Source organism: Diabrotica virgifera, chromosome 4, assembly GCF_917563875.1.
Source record: "Diabrotica virgifera virgifera chromosome 4, PGI_DIABVI_V3a".
Classification (NCBI taxonomy): Eukaryota; Metazoa; Arthropoda; class Insecta; order Coleoptera; family Chrysomelidae; genus Diabrotica; species Diabrotica virgifera.
In genome coordinates, this window is record NC_065446.1 from 160,079,061 (window position 1) to 160,100,991 (window position 21,931).

The 21,931-nt window shown below is 33.1% G+C and overlaps 1 protein-coding gene across 1 annotated transcript in view; it reads right to left on the bottom strand.

Moving 5' to 3' along the window:
- Positions 1–6,788: 6,788 nt before the first annotated feature.
- LOC114339120 (helicase SKI2W) overlaps positions 6,789–21,931 on the bottom strand; it is a 127,876-nt gene continuing 112,733 nt past the window's right edge. Inside the window, exons 15-16 of the mRNA XM_028289750.2 lie at positions 11,352–11,486; positions 6,789–7,115 (exon numbers count right to left, since the gene is read on the bottom strand). Of these exons, the coding sequence (XP_028145551.2) occupies positions 6,903–7,115; positions 11,352–11,486 (348 nt within the window). The 3' untranslated portion in view covers positions 6,789–6,902. The remainder of the gene's footprint in view (positions 7,116–11,351; positions 11,487–21,931) is intronic.

Below are 21,931 nucleotides of genomic sequence, written 5' to 3' on the forward strand. Positions count from 1 at the left end.
CAAAATCTATATGATGCCGAAAGACGCTTTTACCATGGGGTGGTTGCCACCTCATCACGAGAGTGGAATTTTTTTTTATATTTTGACCACAAATGCTGGTAAAAATATTAATTATAAGCAAAAAATGTTCATTATAAATTTTTTTGATAAAATTAATAGTTTTCGATTTATTAGTTATCGAAGCTGTTAGTTTTATATCGGAAAGATTACCAGATAACGGCAGTTCTCGCCAGTGGCGCAGAAATACACCCCCCTACACGCGACACTATTATATATACGAAATCTTCAAGTTCAAAAAAAGACTCACCCATTCATATATCAACCATCCATTTTGGTCCAAGGGTGTCGATTTTACGGCCCTTCCTATTTAGGGTCTGTTTTTCGTTCTAGTCCCCAAAACTCCCAAAAACTTCGAAAATTTAAGTCCGACTTTTGCGGCTTCTAACAGTACTGATCATTACCTTTCCAACGCATGTCTAATTTTGAACATTACCAGAGAACGGCAGTTCTCGCCAGTGGCGCACACCCACACCACCCTACACGCGACACTATATATACACAAAATTTTCGATTTTCTAAATCTGACTGAATTGAAAATTGGGCCAACTCCCATCTTAAAGTTCAGAAAAGACTCACCCATTTATATCAACCATCGATTTTGGTCCAAGGGTGTAGATTTTACGGCCCTTCCCATTTAGGGCCTCTTTTTCGTTCTCGTCACCAAAACTCCCAAAAAGTTTAAAAATTTGTCCAACCTTTACGGCTTCTAATAGAACTGATCATTACCTTTCCAATGCATGTCTAATTTTGAAAATCGGTTATACCATTCAAAAGTTATAGAGCTTAGAAATGTGACTCAATTTTTATTTAAAAAAGGGAAAATGTTTGTGGATATGTGGATATTTTTCTCTGTGTTTAAAGAGGGGGTCAGGGCCGATTTAGAACCGGTGTAGTTTGTTACTTTTGACGACCCATAAGCCAGCTATAGGACTTGGTAAGTACAAAACGGCATATTTTTGGGGGTATATATATTCGGATCACGAAGAGGCAGGAGAACCGCAAATACATCAAATCAATAGCGTTGACTTAAGCTTTCAAATGGTGTCTAAGCCGTCAGGATCAGATACACGGCTCAGTATAGCCAAAAAACTGAAAAACTAAACTTTGAAAAAATTTTTTTTTCGACAATTACTCAACATTTCAACGTACGAATTGCTCCAATAACTTAAGGTTTGTAGAAGGACTCAAGACAAATCTAACGATGTATACCTCATATCCGGGAAAATTCGAATTTTTAGGTTATAGGCTTCATAAATATGATAAAATCTATTTCCTGTGGGAAAAACGGTTTCGAAAGCTCAATAATTCTTGTAATAGCTTCAGTTATCATACTTGACCTTAGATCCATCAGATACTACTGGTTAATACGTTTCAAACTCATGTTTACTGATCAAAATCGGTTAAGCCGTTTAGAAATTATTAAGATACAAAAGTATAATCCAATTAACGATTATTCCCCAAATGGTTTATGTAGTTGTAGTGGTTACGACGCTAAATTTGATCTAGCAACGGGCAATCCGACTTCATTTACCGGCCATCTCAATATATTTTTTTTCAGTCTATTTCGAATACAAAAAAATCTAGTGTACATTCGATTGACACTAGATCATTTGGGAGATAATGCAACAAAGGTGACAATTTATAAAGCTTGACGTGTAATAGAGGAACATTGCATTCAACTTCATACATTTAATTTATAAATAACTTTGAAAAACTCCTGATACAAGAATAAAAAACCGCTAAACGCCGTAAAAATGAGTGGCGCATAAAATATTCCAGCTACAAAAGATCTGATATGAATGTTACGTGGCGCGAAAATGGATTTTCATTTGATGCAAAACAAAATTTTAGTTTTATTTTAAAATATTTTTCCATAATATTTGCTAAATTTGAAGTAAACGCGCCACAAAAGAGTTTCAAAATTCAAACTGTACCAAAGTTACTCTTTTGTGGCGCGTTTACTTCAAATTTAGCAAATATTATGGAAAAATATTTTAAAATAAAACTAAAATTTTGTTTTGCATCAAATGAAAATCCATTTTCGCGCCACATAACATTCATATCAGATCTTTTGTAGCTGGAATATTTTATGCGCCACTCATTTTTACGGCGTTTAGCGGTTTTTTATTCTTGTAAAATATAATATAGTTTATATTAATGTACAGCTGGTTCCAATAAAAACTGATACGATTCTTAAAGCGTATTTGTAGAAAATTGAGCAGTGTATTTTGAATGACAAATACTTATTATTTACATACTGTCACTGTCACTGCCAAATCTTAAAATTTGTCACATAACTTATTTTGTTCAACCTCTAAAAATGGCTCCACATGCTAGCAAAGGACTGAAAGCAAGAATTGTAACGAAATTAGAAGATGGTTGGTCACTATCTGCCGTAGCGAACCTTTTTAACGTAAGCAGAACAACTATTTTTAAGATTAATAAAAGATGGAGAGAACAAGAAACTCTCGAAAGAAAGCAAGGTTCTGGAATACCAAAAATATGTACCTCTCATTAAGATTGTACGCTTACTGAGAGATTAGAAGAGAATCCTTTTATATGATGTTGATATTTATATTATTTTAATATATGAATTAACATATGTAATCAGTTGTTTGTTTGTTTATTTTATTATGTGTCTGTCATAATCAATATAATATAATGTCAGACCAATCAAATACAGTCCTCAAAATAATCAAATATTACTAAGAGTCGTATCAGTTTTTTTTAGGAACCAGCTGTACATATGATCGGCATTGACCGATATTGAACTATCTATGTTGTGATTTAATATTGTATATATAAACCAACAAGGAGAATCGACGACCCATTCACCCATATAGCACACAACGTCCGATGTACGTCCATATAACGTACATTTAAAGTCCAAACGTCCATGGACCAAAACTGGACGTACTATGTACGTACATTACGGGACGTCCATTGGACGTTTGATTTCAACGTACATTGGACATCCATTTGTGGTCCATGGATATTTTACACAAAACGCGACTATTGTATTAAGTCCCAATACAAACTAAATGAGAATCTTCTTGACAACGTTGTCGCTCTTCGCGCTATCGGTCGTGAAAGGTAGTATTAGGCAGGTACTTTTAGGGGATTATCGCTGTTAATTGTTGTGAAATACTGAAGGAGGGTTTATTTATGATAATTCACAGAATGGCAAACCTGCTTGTAATATACAACAACGGTACTGACTCTAAAAATAGTTTGGAACAGAAACAGAACAGAGATTAAACCTCTTTTAATGTGCATGCTTCCTAAGGCGTCATTATCTGAATCTCGTCTTTATGAAAATACATCCTGTGATATATTTGTGTTTTCTGTTTATCGTGCAAGTGCAGTCGTGCATTAATGAAGTTCCTAGTTCCTATAATAAAGTATATATTATAATGAAGTTATACTAAAGAGAAATAAAAAAGGTCTTTTGTGTAATATTTTTTAAGTATAAGTTTAGTATTATAAGGAACTATTTACTATAAAGGCTTTTTGCTATGTATTCACAAAATTATGGATACTAGATTGCTTTCTGAAAAGTGCCCTACAAATGTCCATAAGACGTACATTGAATGTACATAAGGTGTACACTGAAAGCTCCAATACAACGTACAATGTACGTTTGTAGCGGACGTTCTATGGACGTCCAATTTTGTGAACTCTGGACATTCGTTGGACGTCCATCGGATGTCCATTGGACGTTCCAATGTACACAGATGTACGTCCATTGGATGTCCATAAAACGTACTTGTGCTGTCTGGGCAGATCAATCGATTAGTCACGCGATGAAGAAGTAATACGCTAGTCGTGACATTGCTATTGTTTACAAATAGACTGTTATGTTTAAATGAACACTGTGAAGTTCAAATATAATTATAGTGAGAATGAAGGTATTTTATTATACATCCAAGTAATCCCGGACTTAGGGCGCTATAGCTCAGCCACCAGACGTATTACCAGCTCAGTACGGAGAAAACTTTGTGTTAGCGTCTGCATACGTTTTTAAAGATTTTATGGCTATTTTTTGCAAGTTTAAGAAAACATTAAATAAAAATAGCGAATTGGCAAATATCAAATGAATGTGCCTAATGATTATTAAAAGAATTAGTTAAATTATTAAAGATTCTATCATATAAGTTTAACAAGCGTAGCCAATTTTTACCGATAGACATATTAACGATAGACAAGGCATACTGAGCAAAAAAGCGTAAAGCGCGGTCAGTCGATCGGTGGTTTATCTCTCTTTTAACCAAGCGATATGACAGACAAAGATGTCTAGACCACTCAAAGTGAGTATTGACCAATGCCTTCCTTGATATTCGCGTTACACCTCGATGCACAGAGCGGCCCATATCTTGCCTAATCTATTTAGTACAATATCTATGTTTTTATCTCGTTTAATCGCACGTTTACGTCAAAGTTACATTACTATTTAATAAAACGGACTATTTTCTTAATAACAAAAATAAAGAAACACATATGTGTTACAAATATCTATTTTATTTTAAATAATGATAAACACTGATACAATTAATATTTTATTTTTCAATACGCCCGAAATTTTTGACAAGTACTTTGACATTTAGCAAATCCGTACGATACAGCATACAGCGTCAATACTGTGATTTTACAATATTGTATTATAATGTAAAAATGAAGGTGTAAACTATTAAGTAACTGCACCTGCACAAGTGAAAGATTAAACAGACTATTTTAGTTGATAATAATACATTTGGACGCCAAATATTTTATTAGAAAAAAAATAGTAAAAAACACAAAGTGAACAAATGAATATCAACAGAAATTGTAATGAAATAATTACTTTAATAACAATAACAAAGGGCCCGTAGTCATACAACTCCAAAGAAAAAAAAAAACAATAACAAATGTGACGTTTTCAACGTTACAAAATTTCAATACAAACATACCGACTGCACCAAATTAGATAACACATTTTTGGTTGTGCTTATTATTAATCAGGATCAGGTTTGTATAGTAAAATAAGGGTGGATTACCCTTGGTATGTAGTTGATTATCAGATATACACCTAAATACTCATATCTACTTTATAATAATAATAATAGTCTACCGTTTTATACTACTAACGCGGCTTTGGGTTTATAGCAGGGTAGTCTGCTATATCTAGGGTCTACGGTATACAAGGAAAGTAACGGTAAGTGTTATTTGTACATGCATTTTATACATGCGTGTTTTTGTTTATAAACGGGGTGCGCCAAAGAAAACAATCCACCTCAATATTTGGCAGTAGTTATTAGATTTTAAGGAGATGCCGAAACAGCTCATTTTTATTTTTAAACTACAATTTTTTAATATATATTTCATACTAGTGACATCCATCTGGGCGTGATGACGTAATCGATTATTTTTTAATGGGAATATGGGTAGTGTGGTAGCTCATTTGAAAGGGTGTTCAATTCTCTATTCAGTAATATAAACATTAATATAAAATAATATTAATATATTATAAAAATTAATAATAATTTTTGAATTAAATTAACGCAAAAAGAAGAATGTATGTAATTTATTGAACTCAAAATACTTTCTATTGCTGTCAGAAAATGGAAGAAAATGTTTGTTTGGCAAATAAAGAAATAAATAATGTTTATTTGTAAAATAAACATTTTTTCTATTTTCTGATAGCAGTCCAATGTATTTTAAGTTAAATAAATTACATACATTCTTCTTTTTGCGTCAATTAATTTAATTCAAAAATTACTTTTTTGGTCACCCTGTATAAATAATGATATTAATGTTTATATTACTGAATAGAGAATTGAACACCCTTTCAAATGAACTACCACACGACCCCTATTCCGATCTAAAAATGCCACAAAATTGATTATAAAAATCGACCTGTTTCGGTATTTCCTCAAAATCGAATAACTACTGCCAAATATCGATGTGGACTGTTTTCTTTAGCCCACCCTGTATATTCAATATCGGTTTGTAAATACATTATCATAATATGCTTTATGCTGAATTGGTAGAATTCACTGTGTCACCTAAAATGTGTTTGACCAAGATGTTACCTTGCCTTACCAAGATATTATTATTATGTAACCAAAACAATATCGTATTAAATATAAATCTCTCAATATTTTAATTCTTTTTGAAGAAAGAATTTTTAAAAGTTTCTGAATACTGATTTAAATCCCGTTACATTTGTATAAAAGATAATTTTCAAAAAAAAAAACCGCGGAAGGACACGAAAATATAAAAACAATTTTTGAGTTAACATCAAAAATACTTGTCAGTTTGATAAATTGACATTAATTCATATTCAATTAACGTTTCTTTTGTATTACAAAAGCAAAACTTGGCTTCTGTGCTTCGTGCTGTTGTCTTCAGAGGTTTGGAGACAAACATAATGCGAATTTCCCAAGCGAGATCTACTAGGTATCCTATTATAGGTCTTCAAGCGACAAAACACGGTCAAGTGTATCAATTTCCTATGAACGTTTGAAAATATTTTTAGTTTATATTGTTTGTTCTTCGCGTATCTTCAGAACCTAATAAAAATATACTAGCACACATGTTTATAATTACTAAAAATTGAAATCCGTGTCAAATTGAACTTACTAACAAAAAAATCTAATTACTGTATATCCTTCACTTCAAGGACAAAAAAATTTATACTGTGTACCCTCAATATATTTCAAGATTTTTAGTAACCTGAATAAAACAGAGTATATAAAGATAGTTTATTAGTTACAAATCTCCAAAAAATGTTTATATACATTCTTATAATAGATGCTTAAAACTATAGAAGAATCTGTTATTAGTTTTGTATGTTGTTGCCGTATTTAAAGAGGTTCCGTTAATGTATACAAACTGGCAGTAAATACAATATCTCTCTTTATGGATGTAGACGCCTCTTCCATTTTGTTTTTGAGTTCAGGATCACCTACAATTCTCGCAGCATCTCTGACGTCCATAATAGTTTCATTTAGTTGTTGAATACATCGCACGATAATACCTTCCTGAATATCTGTCATTTTCATAATTTCTGCAAATGGCTAAAAGCACGAAAGATGATATTAAAGCACAAGATAGCCTGATAACACTGATACCATTAATTGAAATTGATATCTTGTGTATTACAGCGTGTTGCGACAGTCTTAAACTTACGCCTACGTTATTAGCACCACGTCTCAAGCTAGCAAAATAACTAGTCGCCTAAAGGGCTTTCAGCCCAAAAAATTACTGATACGACAAATTGGGCGTAATTGACAGCTCTATTCATGAAAAAACTTAATCTGAAAGCTATTTTTGAAAGCACTGCATGCATATTTTTTTGTCATCAAATTTTTAGAATCCTAAATGCCTTTGTACCCTTCGAGCTCGCCATACACCAGAAACTAACTGCGGTAACACAAATGTGTGTAAGTGACTCCTTTGCACAAGTTAGAATCGGGGGAAAAGTATCAAATGCTTTCTGCGTAAATTCTGGACTGAGACAGGGAGATCCGTTGTCCCCATTGTTGTTTAACCTGACCTTAGAATAATATGTCATGCGAAAAATTCATCCAAAAATCAAACCAGACACAACTGCTCGGGCAGCAAAAATCCTACTCGCCTTTGCTGATGACGTCGACGCAGTGGCACAATCAACATTAGAAGTTGATATTTTCTCGAGCTTTGAAAAAGGTGCATTAAACATCGGTCTAAAAATAAATGAAGACAAAACAAAATACATGGTCGTTTCAAAACAAGAACGACGGCGAATAAGGCAAAATATTACTATAAACGCTCATAACTTCGATAAATATTTAGGAGCAACAATCACAAATGACAACAAAATGAAGAGAAGTTGAAACGCGAATAATCGCAGTAAACGGATCTTTCTTTGCAATGCAACATCCAATGAAGTCAAAATTTCTTTCACGAGATGCAAAAATCCAGATTTACAGTGAGCACGTAAAGGTTGGAATAAATTCATTTTCTCTAGAATGGACTATTTTGGAAAAAATCCCGAAACAGGTCAATTTCTATTTTTAAATTGTAACTTTTTGGCATATATATCATACTAGTGACGTCACCCATCTGAGCGTGATAACGTCATCTATGATTTTTTAAATAATAGGGGTCGTGTGATAGCTCATTTGAAAGGTAATTCAATTCTCTATTCGGTATTATAAATATTAACATAATTATTTTTACAGTGTGTCCAAAAAAATTTTCTTGAATTAAATTTATTGACACAAAAAGAAGAATGTGTGTAATTTATTTAACTCAAAATACATTTTACTGCTATCAGAAAACAGGAAATAATGTTTATTTGACAAATAAGTACTGTTATGTGCTTAAGTTCAATATTAAAGCAGCCACCCACCTTCCTCTTGATAGTTTGAACATTTAATTTAAGCGAAAAGCAATGATTATTTTACAAATAAACATTTTTTTTCTGTTTTCTGAGAGCAGTAAAATGTATTTTGAATTAAATACATTTTTTTTACATAACCCCTAATGGATTCTGCAATCTGCCGGAAGGGCAATAAGCGTTTGCTTTGACAAATGTGATATTGACATGTAGAGTATCACTCCAGTGAGTGATCTCCTTTAAAGAACTAGCTAAATTTAAATTTAGTGTTTTTTTTTAATAAATTATATGCATTCTTTGTATGTCAATAAATTTAATTCAAAAAAGATTTTTTGGACACCCTGTATAAATAATAATTATTTTAATGTTTATATTACTGAATAAAGGGTTGAATTACCTTTGAAATGAGCTATCACACGACCCCTATTTCCGTTTAAAAAAATCATCGATGACGTCATCACGCCCAGATGGGTGACGTCACTAGTATGATATATATGCCAAAAAGTCGTAATTTAAAAATAAAAATTGACCTGTTTCGGGATTTTTTTCCAAAATCGTCCAGTCTCGAAAAATGAATGTATTCCAATCTTTACGTGCTCACTGTATAAGACCATAATACGACCAGCAGCGTATGGAAGTGAAACATGGACTCTAACAAAAAGATAAGTAAATAAATTGCTGGTGTGGGATGTAAAATCTTTCGAATGATATATGGCCCTCAAGTTAGTCTCTATTCGAAAAGGAAAATCTAGTCAGATATATAAAGGCCAATAGACTCAGATGGGCAAGGAATGTGATACGCAGTAACCACGATCGCCTAATAAAGAATGTGGTCTGAGAAAGGGAAGATGGAAGAAGGTCTGTTGGACGGCCTAGAAAAAGGTGGAAAGATGGAGTCAAAGAGGATCTAGAGAAAATGGGAGTGAGACAATGGGAATTAGTGGTACAGGACCGTCAAACATGGAAGGCAATAGTAAACGCAGCAAAGACTCACGAAGAGTTGTAGCGCCATTGATGATGATAAATGCCTTTGTGGCATTATTACGTGCCCTTGACACCATAATCAAATTAAGAAAAGCCCAGAAGGGTTAGGCGAAATTATTATCTGCGAAATATTACACGTAAACGTCGTACTTAGAGGCGGTCATGTCATAAGTTTTAAATGATAATACAATAATTTACTATTTTTGGTGGAAATAAGCCACAATTTTACTTTAAAATTAAGTTTATTTGACGTTTCGGTTTCCACTTCGGAAATCGTTATCAAAATACAAAGCAATAATAAATTGAACAAATATTGTTTTTGTTGCTTATGTTTTTTTAAATGGAACACCTTGTATTTTATTTTATATTCGAAATCTTCTTAACTTCTCCATTACAAAAATATAAAGGTTTGTTATGTTATACATGGTATTTACAAAGTTATAACCAATTTTATATGAAAAACGTAACAAGTTCAACTCACTGTATAAATAAAAATAAACACAAAAGCAATGGTTAATTGATGCCATATTTTTTTATTTATTGTCAAAATTTTTGTAAATGATCGATATTGCTAATGTTCTTTGTATTGAGTACAGGGTGAGTCAAAGCGCAAGTACATTATTTTCTCAGTAATTTTAAATAGAACACTGTATTTTATATCACTATCGAAAAATACCATTACCGTACTTTAATTTTTATATAAAATTTACCTATGTCTAAATTTACTAGATTTCGGGATATTTTCATTTTTCAGAGCAAATTAATAATTACGGGTCTAAATCTTTACAAATTTTAAGTAAGCCATTACTGAATTGTCTAAAACTGACAATTTACGATTAATGAGTAACAATGTAGCAAATAAAGAAAGAAATATCATTTATTAGTAATAAATTTTACAAAAAAGAACAACCACAACATACAACATTTTTGAAACAATTAAAAACTACTTTTGTATGTAAGTTTAACAAATAAAGAAAGCAAAATAATTTATTAGTTAAAAATTTTACAAAAAAAAAACACAAACACAAAATACAACATTTTGTGAAAACTATTAAAAACTACTTTTGTATGTAAATGTAACAATGTAACAAATAAAGGACGAACAATAATTTATCAGTAAAAAATTTTACAAAAAAAAACATGAACATAAAATGAAACATTTTTGAAAAAATTAAAAGCTACTTTTAATAAAATATTTTAACTATTTAATTACATAAGTTGGCTATTAATTACTATTTATAAGTTGGCTATTTAATTACATAAGCTCAAAGTTGGCTACAATTGTTGTTATTAACTTTTATCGCTATCTATTACTATAGTCTGTTCGCTAAACTCAGACGCAACTTTCTAGATATTTTAGTCGGTAATTTTGCCAATTTTAGGAAAATTGGCAAAAAATAATTTTTAAATAGTTAATAATCACTAAATATTTAGTAATTTTGCCAATTTTTGCAAAATTGGCAAAAAACAAAAAAATATCGACTAAAATATCTAGCCAGTTGCGTCTGAGTTTAGCGAACCGACTATATAACGGATCTACGAAGATTTACCCCACTAATCAATCACCCTGTATATAAAATGCAGTTACTACTAAAGTTTCGGTCATAATTTATTTTAAGTTGATAAATTATTTAATCGATAAATCCCTCACAGACACAAATTGTAACGAGTATTTAATTCACGGTTCGATTTATTTGCAACATAATATTATATAAAAACTATGTAAAAACATACCAGAATCTTATAGTAATGTATTACTAATCGGTGCCAATCAAAAACAGTAATATCAACCAAGAAAAAACTAAAGAGAATAAAATCTACAGAGCTGGTAAAGATATAATTGTAGCAATGTGGCATGTATTGAGAAAAATTTCATAAAAGATTTTTCCACATCACAAAACATATATTGAATTATTAATGATTGTTTGTCAGATAACATCGAACTTACTTTATTAGTAGCCCATTCATAAACAAAATGAACTAGTCCAAAATTCAATTCTTCTTGAAACTCATCAGTCTGAATGCCCAAACTTAACTCTTTTGTACCTATTTCTCTATGCACCTCTTGAATTTCTTTAATAGCCTAAAACATTAATAAATTATATCAATAAAATAAAATTTATAGATAACATTTGGCACTCAAAAAAAAATAATTTACATTAAATACCATTAAAACAACAGTACCCCAATTCACCTTTCATTTATGAAGTAATTGCTACTATAAATAATAATAACATCGTATGGTATTTTTGCCGGGGAGATCCTTTTAACCCTGTTTTAATAAACACTAGCCCAGGGGGACCGACGGCTTAACGTACTCTCCGAGGCACGGTGAACAGCTCGTATCATTATTAGAAATGAAAAATGGATTGTCTGTGTCGTGGCTCGAACCCGGGCGATCTGGCTTATGAGGCCACTTATCATGCCGCTGCGCTACGGCTGTTCAACGTATAATTATTTATTGTTACTATTATTTCCAGAGTTGACATGTGTAATTTTTATGATTATCAAATGTTTATGTAACCTAAACAAACATAAATTACTGGGAATATGGAATTATTTATTGTATTTCATGAAAAACAAAATGCCAAAACAACTCAGACCAGATGAATTTACAATAATAAATTTATAATAATCAAAAAACGTTCTTCTTGGTCTTTGAGTGCCGTGCTTGTTTTCAAGCGTTGGCTATCGTCGTATTAAGCTGATGAAATGTTTCTCGGTCGGCAGCTATATGAAACAATTCCACGACTGTTCGACCTGTCCATTGTTACGCAGCCAGGATAGTTGTTTTCTTCCGACCCAGTGTTTTCCTTCTATTTTGCCCGGAATGATTAACAGGAGTAAGCGATATTTAGGTCCTCTCATTATATGACCGAAGTATTGAACCTTTCTCATTTTTATGATGTTGATCAATGCTGGCTCTTTGCGCATGGTCTCTCGCACACGTTCATTATATAGGTGTGCTGTCCTCGGGATTCTGAGCATGCGACGGTAACAACACAAGTCGAACGCTTCTAATTTGTTAGATATTTTATTTTTGTTGTCCAGGTTTCACATTCACAGAACCAAATGGACCAGACCTAGCACTTCAATACTCTTAGATGTGTGGTCAATGACAGACTTCTACTGCACAATACAGAACGCCAGCTAATAAGCCTTTTCGTGCAAATTCTATTCTGGTGGAAATTTCCTCATCACTTTTAATCCAGCTACCCAGATATCTAAAGCGTTCCACCCTTTCCAGGATTGTGTTATCTAATTTTGGTATTGAGTCTTCGATAATAATTTTTCCGACCACCATCCATTTTGTTTTCTTTCCGTTGATTGTTAAGCGCTTTGCAGTATATTCGTTGTTTACAGCGCAATTCGCGGTGTGCAAGTACTTGGAAGGGATACGTTAAACGATCGTGCGCGAATAGAGGAGAAATATTGCAACTTTCTTAAATAATTCATATTGTCAATTGTAATTGTCAAATTGACGTACATTTCATATCTACTGTCATTGATAAAGAAAAATTATATGTTGCTCCACAATATTGATATGATATGCAATTATTATATAAAAGTAAATTTAATTAATTGTATTTTGCTTGCAGTACTGCATTTTAATAACTAATTTTATTTACTACATACAATTGTTTACGTTTTAATAACATAACCTGGATCTTATTTTTTCTTCTTGTTATTTTTTTGGGCTATGGCCTTGACAATTATCCAGTAACCAGGACTAATATAATTGGCCAACATAATTAAAAGTGCGAATAAGGTTGCAGAGCGTAGAAATAGGTGTCGCTTTGCCGAACTTGCACGGTCCCAATAGAGTTTGAGTTTGGGTAAGGCAACTGATGGAAAAATACAGGAATAAAGAGACAACGCTCATATGGTATTCATTGATCTTGAGAAAGCATATGATAGAGTTCCTCGAGAGATTCTGTGGTGGGCACTCAATAAGAAAGGAGTCCCTGGCGAATATGTAAAGATTGTGAGAGATATACTACATTCGCTCTCGCGAGATTTTTTTTGAGACATTCGGAATAGGAAACGTACAACACAAAAATTCCTACCTCACACTATTAACTGCTAAAATCAACTCAAATCAACTTAATCTTTCATTAAAAAAAGAAGAATTATTAGAAATAGTGGGAGTGTCTACTAATCTCATAAAATTTTGTGAAGTTTATTTCTACAAAATATTTTTATTTTGTACAATAAATAATTTTCTCATTTGCTATCAATACATTATAATGGTTTAAATAAATAATTATTGATTGGCGTAAGGTTTATGTTATTTTTATGTCTGTTTACTATTAATAATATTGGATATGAGCAGGTGCATTGGTTTTGTAGTAATTTCCAGTCACTTCTGACAACTGAATTTTTCAAAAAAGAAATTACTAACGTCAGTGTCAAAAAAAATCTCGCGAGAGCGAATGTAGTATATGTATGAGGGAGTAACGACTAGTGTTAGGACAGGTGTGGGAGAAACTGATAAATTTCAGGTGAAAGTAGGATTGCACCAAGGCTCGGTGCTTAGTCCTTATTTATTCTCATTAGTTTTGGACCAGATAACAGCGAAACTACAGGGTAGCATTCCATGGTGCCTAATGTATGCTGATGATGTAGTGTTGATAGGAAATAGTGAAAGAGATTTAGAAAAAAAACTGGAACAGTGGAGACAAGCTCTGGAGGAAAAAGGTTTAAAACGTAGTAGGACAAAAACAGTATTTGGAATGTTCATTTAAAGATGGAGTTACTACAAATAAAATGGTATCTTCGGATGGTGAAATGATTGTGAAAAGCAATAGTTTTAAGTACCTAGGATCGGTATCGCATAGTAATGGAGAAATAGATGAAGATGCATGCAGTAGAATTAGGGCTGGATGGATGAAGTGGAAAGAAGCGAGTAGGGTGTTGTGTGACAGAAAAATTCCAATGAAGCAGAAGGGAAAATTCTATAAAACAGCCACAAGACCGGCTATGATATACGGAACTGAATATTGGGCAGTGAAAAAGAAAGAGGAACAACGAATGCATGTGGCGGAAATGAGAATGCTTAGATGGATGAGTGGAGTGACAAAGAAGGATAAAATTAGAAATGAGTATATTAGGGGAAGTCTAGGTGTGGCACCAATTGATGCCAAAATGAGAGAGCATAGGTTAAGATGGTTTGGTCATGTTCAACGTCGAGACGTTAATCACCCAATACGAAGAATAGCTGAAGTGCAGATTCCTGGAAAGAGTAGGAGAGGAAGCCCAAAGAAGACCAGGGGGAGACGATAAGGCAGGACATGTTGGTAAAGGGGATTAACATTGATATGACCCAAGATAGAATTGTGTGGAGAAATGCAATTAGGGAAGCCGACCCCGCATAGGGACAAGGCAAAGAGAATGATGGTGACATAACACATCCCTGCCTGACACCAAGCTTAATAGAAACTTCTTGATCCATCTCAATACAAGCGGTCTGATTGTAGTAAAGATTTTTGAGCAATCTAATGTCGTACGTGTCCCGGCCATCTAAGTCAAAGCATTGAAACAGTAATATATGTGGTACTTTATGAACGGCTTTTTCGAAATCTATATACAGCATAATATGTAAATATTTTTCCTAAACTCACTGCTCTTCTGTAGAAGTATTCGCATACAAAAAATGGCTTCCCGAGTACCCATACCGTTTCGGAAACCAAACTGTTCATTACCAGTTATCCTCTCACAAAGCTTATACAAGGTGATTCAGTCAAACGGTACGATTTGGCAACGCTGCCGACGATAAAATAGAGGTTCCGCGGGCTTGCAACGTAAACGTTGTGAATCTAGAGAGTGAGAAGTTTAGATATTATGGAGACGTTGTCGGATGAACAACGCGCATTTGCTGTGAAAGCTTATTACAAAAATAGTGAAAGTTTTGTGCGTGTACAACGAGCGTTTCGTTTAGACTACCATTTGCCGCCCCGCGCTGCAGTTCCGTTTAACATGGCTATTAAGACTTGGGTTAGGAACTTTGAAAGTAGTGGTTCAACATCACAGAAAAGAGGTGGCAGTGTCAGAACTGCTCGCACACCAGAGAATATTGAAGCGGTGTGAAACTCATTACATGCGAGTCGTCGCTGGGATTTTTGAAGACTTACGTGTAATGAATTACGCACCGCTTCAATATTCTGTGGTGTGCGAGCAGTTCTGACACTGCCACCTCTTTTCTGTGATGTTGAACCTCTACTTTCAAAGTTCCTAACCCAAGTCTTAATAGCCATGTTAGACGGAACTGCAGCGCGGGGCGGCAAATGGTAGTCTAAACGAAACGCTCGTTGTACACGCACAAAACTTTCACCATTTTTGTAATAAGCTTTCACAGCAAATGCGCGTTGTTCACCCGACCACGTCTCCATGATAACTAAACTTCCCACTCTGTAGAATCGCAACGTTTAACTCGCAAGCACGCGGCACCTCAATTTAATCGTCAGCAGCGTTGCCAAATCGTACCCTTTCACTGAATCACCTTTTATATGCGACAATGCAGTATATTCATAAAAACTTTGAGCTTGTACTCATTAAACTGATAAGTCGATAATCGTTACACTGTCTGGCATTCCTTTTCTTGGGAATAGTTACAAATATTGATTCGAACCAGCTGTCTGGTAATTTGCCGCTGCTGTATATCTTGTTAAAGAAGGATGTGATAATCGCAACACTCTCATTATCTAATAGTTGTAACAATACGTTACATTATTATCATTTCTTAATTTTCTAGTTATCTACTTCTACTATTCCGACCATACAGCAACTCAATGCGAAAATGACGATGTTAAAATTGAATGACGTGTAATTAATTTTAAAGGGTATAAATAAATATATACCATGGACGTATAAACACAGATGGACTAGGTTATTTACATAAAATTGTGAAGCCAAAATTATTTAAATAGGTAACAATCTCACCACCTTCACATGTTGTCACGTTTTTTTATTAAAATTTCTTATTCGCATTTCGCTGGAAATGTTACTCCTTATTTTATACTCTACAGATGCTATCAAACTAAAATAATAATTTTTCAGTTATATTAATTTATATATTGAATTGTAATTAAAATATCATTGAATAATAGATATCAACCAATTATTGTACATGTAGAAGCACTGAAAACTATTTATAAATGGCAACTCCTGTTCCATATTTGTTTACTTTTTAAGGCAGATGAAGAAGAGTTGCTTTTCTCTATTTTGGCTCTATTTTAAGTGATATTTGTGAAAAGTGAAATAAACATATTATAATAATGGTGCTACAGTGTTACATTTGCAAAAAAACGAAATATTTATATCCCGATCTCTCATTTCATTTGTAAGACTGTTTATTTACATTATAGAAGATGAGGAAGTCTGTTTAGAAGAAGTTCCATTGGGCTCATTCATATTAATGTATTGAACAAGATAATAGTTTTTTAAATTATTATAGACATTTTTAAGGTACTAGTACACTTTAGAAGACAAAAATAATAATTTTTTTCAAGAATTTTTTCTCAGAACTATTTTAGAAATGAGCATAAAGCTTTTTACATACTAATATCTAACTCTTAGAGAGTACAAAAAATTATATCTTTTTTCATTTATGCGCATACACTAATATTGTAGAGGGCGCAAAAGTCGAGGCCTCGAAAAATGATGGCGGACAGTTAATCTCAGGATTGGGATATCTGAAACAAAAAAATCTTACTGTATTTGAAAAAGGAAGGTTTCTTACGTGACAATTTACCACAATTTGACCAAAAAATTAAAAATAAATATTTTTTAACCATGAAAAACTGAAGAAAAATGGGCGATTTTTTCACAAAATTTTTTCAAATTTTCGTAAAATCTTTTTTTTTGCGGAATTTATCATTAACAGTGGTAAATTGTCACGTAAGAAACAATCCTTTTTCAAATGCCGTACGAGTTTTTTGTTTCAGAGATCCCAATCCTGAACTGTCCGCCATCGGAACTACTTTTTTTCGAGGCCTCGACTTTGGCGCCCTCTACAATATTAGTGTACGTGCATAAATGAAAAAATATATATTTTTTGTATTCTCTAAGAGTTATATATTAATATGTAAAAAGTTCTATGTTCATTTTTAATAAAGGTTCCGAGAAAAAAATCTTGAAAAAATGCTTATTTTTGGTCTTCTAAAGTGTGCTATGTAGTACCTTAAGAGCAAACAGTAGCGATCAACAGGTAGCAACAAACGCGTTCCAAGATCGCGGCTCTAATTTTGAGTATTTTGTTGAGATATTTGGCACACATATTCGTAATATAATAAAGAATGGTGTTACGGGTTAAAAGTCGCTAAGCAACTAGAAACGATTCTTATAAATAAGATTGTCATAATTTTTGCTTTATTGTCACAAGTACTGGCCTAAACAATTATAAAAATCAGGCTTCTATATTGTCTTGAACATTAGCGGCTATCAAGCCATTTTTAAGTCCGAAATCATATAGAAAATCAGGCATGAAGTAGGCTTTAGGTATACATTGCTACCTGTCTAGTAAGGGTCATCTCTTTGTCTTTACCTGTCTAGTGTCATATCTTGCTCACTTTTGATTTACACTTCATGAGGACAAGTTAGTATTGTCCTATGAAACTCCTTGAGGATATTTAATCAGAAGTAATCCAGATAACTAATTAAGAAATATTCAATTTGATGAAGTTGACGATTGTCTTGCTCAGCAAGGATTTAAAATATCTGGATATTTAGGTCCCCAAGACCTTTCTTATTGGCCATACGCTATCTTTAAGGTAAGCTTTGTTTTTTAACACCTGATTCGTTGTCTAAAGGGAAACCTTTAGTAATTTTAATTTATACCTTTTGCTCTGCTTGCATGCTGATGTATCTATTCATTTCAGGCCAACAATTTTTCTTTCTCTCCAATTCATTTTGATGTTGTGAGTTTTTTTGAAACACCCTTGTCCAGGGTCGATATTTATATAACCTGTATATCTGTGAAGTATCCAAGTATATAAATGCAGTACGACATCATCCACGTGTATAACATCGACGAAAAAAACATAAGGTAGGATCAAACCAATACTTCTCTTAAAAGAACGTTGTTTTGCCTGTCTAAGCCACCACACCATACAGCAGTCTGACAAATATCTCGGTTTTGTATTTTTTTTCTTGTAAATAGTACCTAAATATAATATTACATAGTTTTAAGAATTATAATATGGGTGTACGCTGAAAAGAATATTCTTAGAGGCAAATATAAACTTTAGTTGAGCTTTTTACCTTTTCCTTTTGGGTTTTTTTTATTTTCAATTAAGATTAATATGAATCTTTTAGTTTTGGTTAATAAGAATAAATAGTTTGTGAATTCTCCGATTTTTTTGATTTCTTATTATTTTTTTGTTTGGTAGAAAATAAAACTAGTTATTTACCTTCGCATACCTTCAATAAAAACCGGTAACATCAGCGAAGAGTAACATTTGGCGCTCCAACGTAAAATTTTTTGTTATTATTTATTTTATAAAGCATTGAGTATTATTACATATTATTATTTAACAGATATAAAGATATACACTGCTGTACATAACTATTATTAGGCATAAAATTTCTGATTTTTGATATGGCATAGTGGCATAATAGTAATTATTGTTAGGTACATATTTCACAGATATTTTGATACACACTGCTGTACATAAATATTATTAGGCATAAAATTTTTGATTTTTGATATGGCATAGTGGCTTAATATTAATTATTATTACATATTACACAGATATTTTGATATACACTGCTGTACATAAATATTATTAGGCACAATATTTTTGATTTTTGTGCTTTGTGGACACTTTCTTGATTTCTTGCAAATAAATAGTTAATTTTATTCCTTTATTTCCAATATACAGGGTGGCTCAAAATTATTGCACCTCATAAAATATATATTGCATAGTATTTTATCGGTTTTAGTGTTCGGATTTAACCCAATAGTTGTGTATTGACTTACTACTAGCTCGCATAACTTAAAGTAGTAGTTGAAGTTATTTTTTTTTGTTTTTTGTAAGCTCGCATAACTTAAAGTAGTAGTTGAAGTTATTTTTTTTTTGTTTTTTGTAACATTGGGTAAGGGTTGCGTGTTGCCATTTCACGCAAAAATATTTAAGAATAGGATACTATAATATATTGTTGAGATTTTTTTTTTGTCTTTACTTTATACTTCATCTCTTATTTTATCATATTTTTTTATCTCTAACCGAGATAGGGTTTTATTTTATTCTTTTTCGGTTTACTTAATATGGAGGTTAATAGACTTTTGGGTGATGAACTCAGCTATGAGTTATCAATAAGAAGTTTACCAATTGATGCAAATGTACACACGAAAAGGGCTACGTTGAGAGAAGCTCTTAAAGCAGAAAGAGAGGGACAAAGAGATTCTCCTAAGGTGGTTAATATAGACCCATCTTTTGAGTTTTCGTTGTGCTCAGGGAAACTTAGCGATCTGGAAGAAGGTATAGAACATTTTAATGAACAGAACAGAACTAATGAATTTAAAAGAATTAGTTCCCGTCTAACACATGTTAAACTTAGACTTAACAGACTTCAATGCAACGAAAAACAGGAAGCTCAAAGGAATCAACTATTAGATTGGCACAAACGGTTACTATTAGAAGTCAACAGGATTTATGAGAGCTTTGGGAAAGATAATCAAGTAGAGCACATCTCACTTTTGGATACTTCAGTTCCATTATTGCCTGAAATTGTTCATTCCGGGTCTCATGAATGTGGTTTGGTAAACTCAGAATCATTAGCTGAAGAGCATCCTATTGAAGCTGCGCTGTTTGGAGCTACTAACAGTTCACCAACTGCAGGCAATAGAGTTTCATTCTTAAGGCAGGTTTTTGAAGAAAATCAACATGATAGCACGATACAACCACAAGTACATTCTCAAAGACGTTCTAGTTCTCAGATGGTTTTAAGCAGAATGTCAGATGGGAATCAAGAGTATATGTCCAGTGTTATAAATAGACCACTTAATTCAAGTAGAGAAATGAATTCTTCTGAAAATCACAATAGGCATACGGAACCACAAACTGATACAAGATTATCAAGGCACAATTTTAATAATGGAAGTAGTGCAACAGTACCTACAAGGGAGATTGATAATACTTTAGCTCGACATTTTAATCTGGAAACACCTTCATCTAACTTCAACAGTAAAATAATGGATTCGCTAGATTTCTTAAAGCATGATGTTCAGAACGTTGATATAAGTAGATGGAGATTACAATATGATGGAATCTCGAGCGTTACTAGTTTTCTAGAAAGAGTGGAGGAACTCAGAGTTTCAAGAGGAGTATCTAAAGAGAGACTACTTCGTTCGGCTCCAGAACTTTTTACCAAAGACGCCTTACTCTGGTACAGAATGGGAAATTTTACATCGTGGGATAATCTGGTCCAGGAACTTAGGTCTGCTTTCCAGCCCCATGACTATGAGAATTCCTTATGGGAGGAAATCCGAAGAAGAACACAGGGCTCACAGGAACGAGTTATAAACTATATTTCAGTCATGGAAAATCTATTCAAGAAACTATTGATCCCCCCTAACGAAGAAGAAAGACTGAATATCATTCGTAGGAATATGCTTCCTTATATTCAGCAGGGCTTGGCTTTAACAAAAATTAGCAACATCAGTGATCTTTGTTCATTAGCCAAGGCTATGGAAGCAATGGAAACAAGGATTCGACAATTTTGCCCTCCTCCTTCAAGCACCAGACTTTTGGTAGAACCTGAATTAGCTTATAGAAAGCCGTCAACTCCTATTTTTACGAGTCCGGTTACAATACCTGTGTTTACAGAAGAAGTTGCAAATAGCGATAAATCTGAACATTTGAATAAGGGTACATGTTTTAATTGTGGATCTGAGGGACACAAGTTTAAAAATTGTAACCAGCCTAAGAAGTTCTTCTGTTATAAATGTGGATGCAACAATGTGACAACGAAAAACTGTCCCAGATGTTCAAAAAAACGCAGCTTCTCTCCCTCGGTAAGTCGGACGAGTGGAGTGGAATGTAAATCAACTCCGACAACTGATAATACAGCGGTCCTTGAATACATTTTAGCCCATGCTGAAGGTGATCAACGACCATACTTGAGTGTCTCAATTCTTGGAAAGGATATACTTGGATTATTGGATAGTGGAGCATCACGAACCATTCTTGGAAAATCTGGTTGGGATGTGTTTAAAGACATTTGCCCATTAAATGAAGATAACAAGAAATCATGTATAGTTGCTTCAGGTGATTCATGTGAAAGTATAGGATCTATTACTGTACCAGTACGGTTAAGAGATCGGGTTCGTGTTTTGAATATTCTAGTTATCCCATCCCTTGTTTCTTCGCTTATTTTAGGTATTGACTTTTGGTCAGCTATGGGGATAGTCCCAGACCTTTTTAAGGGAGAATGGTTTTTTTTACCGTGAAGAAGAGTTAAATAGTGTATTAATTTCTGGAATCCAGGACTTTGATTCATTAAATAAAGAACAATGTGATCAATTACAAA